At 37.8% G+C, this 6,841-nt stretch overlaps 1 protein-coding gene across 1 annotated transcript; it reads right to left on the bottom strand.

Moving 5' to 3' along the window:
* Positions 1–2,410: 2,410 nt before the first annotated feature.
* LOC131806466 (juvenile hormone acid O-methyltransferase-like) lies at positions 2,411–3,958 on the bottom strand. Its single transcript, XM_059130563.1, has 3 exons — positions 3,336–3,958; positions 3,001–3,284; positions 2,411–2,937 (listed from the first exon to the last, which is right to left on the bottom strand). Exons 1-3 carry the CDS (start codon positions 3,707–3,709, stop codon positions 2,669–2,671), a joined length of 927 nt encoding a protein of 308 aa, XP_058986546.1. The 5' UTR covers positions 3,710–3,958; the 3' UTR covers positions 2,411–2,668.
* Positions 3,959–6,841: the final 2,883 nt, after the last annotated feature.

Raw genomic sequence — 6,841 nt, 5'->3', positions numbered from 1 at the left:
TTGTAACACCTCGAAATATTGGTTTCCCACATAGGAAAGTATAAATGGATCTTCCTATATCGCCGAGATGAGTCGATCTAGCTATGTATGTTCGTCCGTCCGGCTGTCCATGTTAATTTGTAATCACTCTACAGGTCGCAATTATGGCCCGATCTAAACGTAATATAGAATGGAGGTGGGGCTAGAGCCAGAATAGAAGCCTATTGCTTTTGGAGATGATCGCATAATATTTAGAGGTTGAAATGGACCAAAAACAGAAAAAACCCTGATTTTGCAGTTGCTCTACAGGTCCCAATTATAGACCAATCGACGCGGAAGTTAGAATTAAGCCATTAAACCGCGAATATTTTTAATCCCAGCGAAATCACAAATAAACGAACAGGTCAATTCTAACCGTTACGTAGATGAAGATAGTAAATATATCGGATATATATAGCGAAATATATACAATGTATATATACAAAGGAAGGGGATGTCAGCTAAAATGTTTATATCTCAAGAATGGCTGGAGTGATTTTGACAAATTTTGTCAATTCAGAATGTCCTCTTGCCACATAAGTATAAAATCTAAAAAATCGCATAAGAACATGCCTATAATGATGATAATACAGATTTTGGAGTATTTTGTGACACATTTTTATTTTTTCATATTTTTTATCGCATGCGATTTTTTCAATTTGACTTTTAATTTTGAAGTGTATATTTTTTTTTTTTTTTTGGGGGGGGGGGGTTATTACATACAAATTTCAATTATCGTTCGATCCTCACGAAAATTTTCACAAGGGTAGGGTTAGGCTCAGAAGGGCTAGGCCTATTGTTTTCAAAGATGTCCGCAATATATTAATATGGACCAAAAACAGAAAAAATTTCCAGATCACACAATTGAAGCCAATCGACACGCCTGAGAAGGGAGTTAAGGATAGGGCAGAATTTTAGCATTTTGGATGACCATTGGATTATATTTAGCAGCAAAATGGACCACAACAACTAATAGCACGACGGAGGGCGTAAATATTGGGTAAATGTTCTGGTTAAAATGCTAAGGGTAATATCTAGGCAGTGCTCCGTTACATAATTTCAAGAGCGAAATCTTCCAAAATGGATTTGGACATAAGGGGGCTTCTACCGTCTTGTAGTGTTGTAGGGTATCACATGGTCGGCCCCGCACGCTATAGCCTCTGCTTACATGTTTTAACTCTTTTTTATTAGAATACAGATTTGCTCGTTTTCATTCAGAATTGGTCGAAGAATGGGCGAGTGGGATTGGTCGAAGAATGGGCGTTTTATACGGAGTTTATTCTAAACTCTTTTATTTTTTCGAGGAAGCGCTGCCAATCATAGTGGGAGCTAAATCGCTAGAAATGGAGGGAAAATTTGCTCTAAGAGAAAAATCGAGTGGAAAAAATATTATATAGCCCCCATACAACGGTACCACCCGATTTTAGGTATTTTTAAGGTTTCTGGCACAATTTCCAGCCAAATCTGTTCAACTTATTTGCATTTGGGGTTCTTGGTAGGTCTATTATTTTCAGGTCTACTAATTGGTTTAGCGCCCAATATCTCGGCTAGATGAGAAGATCGATATATAGTTTCCTATGCGCATTTGGCCCATCAGATTTATAATAACCCCAACACATAGTGTTGAAGGGTATAATTAGGAGACAGTTTCGGTTTTTTCGGAACATTAATGCAAATATTTTTTAGAAACACAACGGAAATATAAATTTATTTTCTTAAGTAGCTTATAGTGAAATTCGATTAAGAATATTTTGGTTTTTGGCGTCATCCGGCTCTGTTAGAGATTCTTGTATAAAATCACATAAAGTACCATTTTACCCTAAAATGTCTCTTTAATATATATGAATTACTGACGTTTAGGTAAGATTTAGACTTTTAATGCCTTTTGGGACCTGTAGTAGTTTCTTATGACCAATAATTTTGTATAATATTTTGATAGGCTACGACCACGACTAAAGAGAGTTTTTAGCCATATTTTGGAAAAAAAAAGGCCAAAAAGTTCAATTTAATGATTCACTAGAGGGTTAAAATATGGAACCAAAATAGTGCTAGTAGTTTTGTCTGCAATATTGCCCAAGGCACTATAATGTTTTAAAAGCACGTTGAGTTTTCACAATTGACTTCTTCTGTTGAATGTAAATTTCAACTATTTCAGAGCGCTCGCGTGGCGTGTATTGGTTCATGGTAAAAATCTGCTTGGACTGACGCTTCAAACGTGGTATGTCATTAAGCGATGTGACATCTCTGTCAAAAGTTATGGCGTCGAATATGGTCAACCCTGTACCTAAAATCTATGAATTTTAAGGAATCTTAAAACGAAAATGTAGAAAATTTTGGAAGAGGGGGATCTTGCCCCCATTATTTAGGTTACTTTTAAAAAGTCTATGCACGTGTCTTCTATTTCTAGCTCTTCTTTCATACTCTGCTGGATTTTCTCCGTGATTATTTTTTGTGTTGTACAGTGTAACCGACATGATTTCCAAAAAAACCTTATTTAGTTCTACCACACCATGAATGAAACTTCAATTCTCTCCAACAATATTCGTAATATATTCACCCCGAGAGACTTTACACAGTTCGTTCATAGAAGTAGTAGTAGTAACTAATTATTATCACATAAAAAGAAAACAGATGTTATCTTGTCTTAAAACTAATTAATATGTTTCTTCTCTTCTGCTTCGCCGGCTTCCGCTTCAACCGAGATGATCAAATCGTTGAGAAGATTTTCAATCAAAGCTGGTTTCTTGGCATAGGCCACCAACAATTTGTAGGGCGAAATGAATTTTTGAATTTCCCCATTTGCCTCAATGTGCCTCAAATCAAGATCGTGCGAGACAATGTTGACAAAGTCATCCAAGAATGAATTGTGGCGCGATAAAGGTATGCGATCGAGAAAGGGACAAACTGCCTTGACGTTATCTGAAAATTTCGAAAAAAAAAGAAAATTATTTATGGAAATTAGCGTTTGTGTCAGTTTAACACCTTTTAAGGTCTCCAAGCCCTCATAAATGTAGACTTTCTCTTTCAGATCCACCTGGATGTCGGTGAAACCAGTTTCCTTTAGCATTTTGGTGTACTCCATTTTTGGATCGCTGGAGTAGTGTAGGGGGGAAATAAAACGATGTACATCTTTCATGTACGGCGACCACTGGGTGGATTTGCTAAGCAGCTTGTAAACATCAAATACCGGATTTGTGGCCAGGAAAACCAGTAGACAATCACCACCCTCTGGGCGCAAGAGATCGTAAATATTTTGCAAGGCTTGTCTGAAATTCACAGAAAGTTTATTTAAATATTCCTTTTTTTCAGATCCTTACCTTTGATTCTGTATCCAGTGTAGACAATAGAAGGATGTCACATGATCAAACCCCCCCACCATATCCTCTGGCAGCTTATCCTTTGTGGCTATGTCCAACACCCGGAAACTGCACTGCTTCTCTCGGCTATAACACTTCTCGGCAAACTGCATCATTTTCCGTGAAACATCCGAACCCACAACACTCTGAAATTGCTTGGGCATTATGGGGTAGATGAAATCCATGAGAACATCTCCCGAACCGGTACCCACATCCAGCAGGCAATCCAAGCCATCATGGCGCCACACAAATTTCTCGGCATATTCTTGGAGAATTTCTTCCGCATCGTAACGCTGTACCTCGTTAGCACGCTGATAGAGGCAGGCCTGATTCATGCTGAGGGCTATGAATGAATTTTGTTGTTTTTGTAGATTTCTCTCCTTCTCTCTCGCTCTCTCGACTCTGTGTGGGGGAGGTAGCACAACGCGTTGTTAACAGACGGCCGCTTCGATTGACATTAAATCGTATTCTTCCCGGAATATTTTCTTTTATACGAATCTCACTGGAAACGTTCGATGTTCCGCGCCTGTGGCTTCTCATTTTTCGCTGTCATTCATTCATTCACCTTCTATTCGTATTCAAATGTAACGCGATTTGGAAGCTGAATTTTAAACATTCTCCCATTGTTGTTCATCTAAACATAGCGAGAATGTGTCAATAGGTGATTTTTTCAATTTTCACTGTCACGGCCATAGCAACGACAATGGCATCGGCCATGCGTAGTTGTGAGGGTTGTTTTTCCTGAGGGGGGATAGCCAATAATGAATGCATTTACAATCGATTTGTTTACAAACAAATCCATCGCCCACACGGCGCTACGCCCATGTCATCGAATCTTATCAGTCAATGGATTTTCTAATACTTTTCGACAATTGATTTGTGGGCAATAAATTGTATTTGAAATTGTTCAATTGTGGCATTGAAGATTAAACAATTGGTCCCTGAGGTCTATCTAATGTTTCATTTTCAAATTTTCTAATGAGATGGAAATTATTGGGTGGCAATGTTAAAATTTGATTTAAAAAAAGTATCAGTACCGGATTATGAAACATAGTTTGAAAATTGAGCACTAGTTAGAAATTATCATTCGGATTTGTCTACAGATTTAGACTCTTAGCCTTCCACAGTATACACGTGTATGAACTCATCGTACTATGGATGGATGGGTGAATCAATGAATCTTCAAAAAAATATTACTTCAATTTAGAATTTCAAAATATTTCATTATTTATTTTTCCCTATGCGATTAAATGTTGTTGTAACGTTTCTACATGATAAAAATTAAAATCAGGAAAGGAAAATTCAAAATTCGGGCGGGGCCGACAATATGATACCACTATGCACCACTATACATATTCCGTAGAGCTTCCGTAACAAAAGAATGTTCAAGTATATCATACCATCTATCAACATTTGGCTTTAGAGCAGTTATAGTTCGGTATAGAGTGCATATATCACTTGGAAGAGGATTATATTAAACCATTAAAGAAAGTCATAAGTCGGGCGGGGCCGACTTTATGATACCCTACACCACTTTGCTAATTTAGTAGAGCACCACATAACAATTAAAAGTTTTTATGGGAGAATTCAATCATACACGCTATGATTATAATTATAATTTAATATTCAAAGGACTAAATATGGAGAAGCATTTGTATCTTTTAAATTCGGACTTGTATTTCCCATTTGGTGCAAAATTAATTTGAAATCATATAAAGATATCCAAATCTGAACCGATCTCAATAAAATTTGGCAAATATATTTCTGAGCTGTATTTGATATATTTCCCTGAATATCGTTGTTACGGAGTGCATATTACGGCTGTAGGTAACAAATACAACAAATCGGATGAACAATATATATGGGAGCTATAGCTATATCTGAACCAATCACCACCAAATTTGGCATACTACCTTCTAGGCTAAATTAGGTCGTATGTGCCAAATTCCATCCCATTTGGGCAAATATTAGACGTTTGGTGCACAATAAAAGGTAAATCGGACGAAGTTATATATGGGAGCTATATCCAAATCTGAACCGATCTCGATAAAATTTAGCAAAGGTATTTCTGAGCTGCATTTGATATATTTCCCCAAATATTGTTGTTACAGAGTGTATATTACGGCTGCGGAGGACAAAAAGTAACAAATCGGATAAACATTATATAGGGGAGCTATAGCTATATCTGAACCGATTTCGATCAAATTTGGCATACTTATTTTCAGGCTTAATTTGGTTGTATGTGCAAAATTCCATACTATTCGGGCTGATATTACACGTTTGGTGCACAATAAGAAGCAAATCGGACGAAGATATATATGGAAGCTATATCTAAATTTTACCGATTATCTCCAATTTCAATAGGGTTCGTCCTTGGGCCAAACAAATATTGTTTGCAAAATTTCATCTCAATCGGATAATAAATGCGACCTGCATTTTGTTCACAAGAATACATGGACAGACGGACGGACTGACATGCATAAATCAACACAGAAAGTGATTCTATGTGATTCAGATCGTCAAAAGGAACTAAGGGTCTATCTCGTTTCCTTTTGCCTGTTACAAACAAATGCACAAAGACATAATACCCTGACCACCTTGTGGTGTAGGGTATAAAAAGTGCAAGAACCTAAACCGCAACGGAAAGAAACTAGACTCAAAAGAGCTAAAGAGTCGCTTCGAGTGGTGAACTGCCGAATTTGGTTTTCTTGTAAACAAACAAAATAATCGTGTTTACTTGCCAAATAGGTCAGCTGAAAATGTGCACCTTCGGTTGACCACCAGAACTCAAGTGCCGGCCATGGTGATGGTGTGGGCCGCCATAACAGCTGATGGTCGCTCTCCGCTCGTATTAATCGACTGTATGCCCTATATTATCGCGAAAATATTGTGGAGGGTGTATTAAAGCCGTGGGCACGCAATAATTTTGGCCGCAGACTTTGGATATTCCAACAGGACTCAGCACGCGCCACCCAAGAATGGTTACAAAATGAGGTTCCTCCCTTCATTTCCAGCGCACAATGGCCACTAAAATCTCCGGATACCAATCCGTTGGACTGTGTCTGGAGTATTGTGGAATGCAAGGTTGGCACTAAAAAATACCAAAGTGTCGATCACCTGAATGGGCAAAAATACCGCAGAGCAGCATTCGGGTATCGTGTGACGGTTTCATTGGCCGTTTGCAGGCCATAATTCGTGCCAAAGGTGACAAATTCAAACAAATCTAAAATTAAAAAAATTTGATGCTATTTCCGACATTTTTATACCCTCCACCATAGTATGGAGGGTATATTAAGTTTGTCATTCCGTTTGTAACACCTCGAAATTCACATTTTAGACCCCTCAAAGTATTTGTATATTCTTGATCAGCATACAATTCTATGTCAATGTCCGTCCGTCTGTCCGTCTGTGGAAATCACTCTAGCTTCCGAACGAATTGAAGTAGATTGATAACATTTTGCTCAAAT

The sequence above is a fragment of the Musca domestica genome, unplaced genomic scaffold (genome assembly GCF_030504385.1).
Source record: "Musca domestica strain aabys unplaced genomic scaffold, Musca_domestica.polishedcontigs.V.1.1 760, whole genome shotgun sequence".
NCBI classification, from domain to species: domain Eukaryota; kingdom Metazoa; phylum Arthropoda; class Insecta; order Diptera; family Muscidae; genus Musca; species Musca domestica.
The sequence above is the reverse complement of the archived record's forward strand: the minus strand, read 5'-3'. Positions and strand labels throughout refer to the sequence as shown.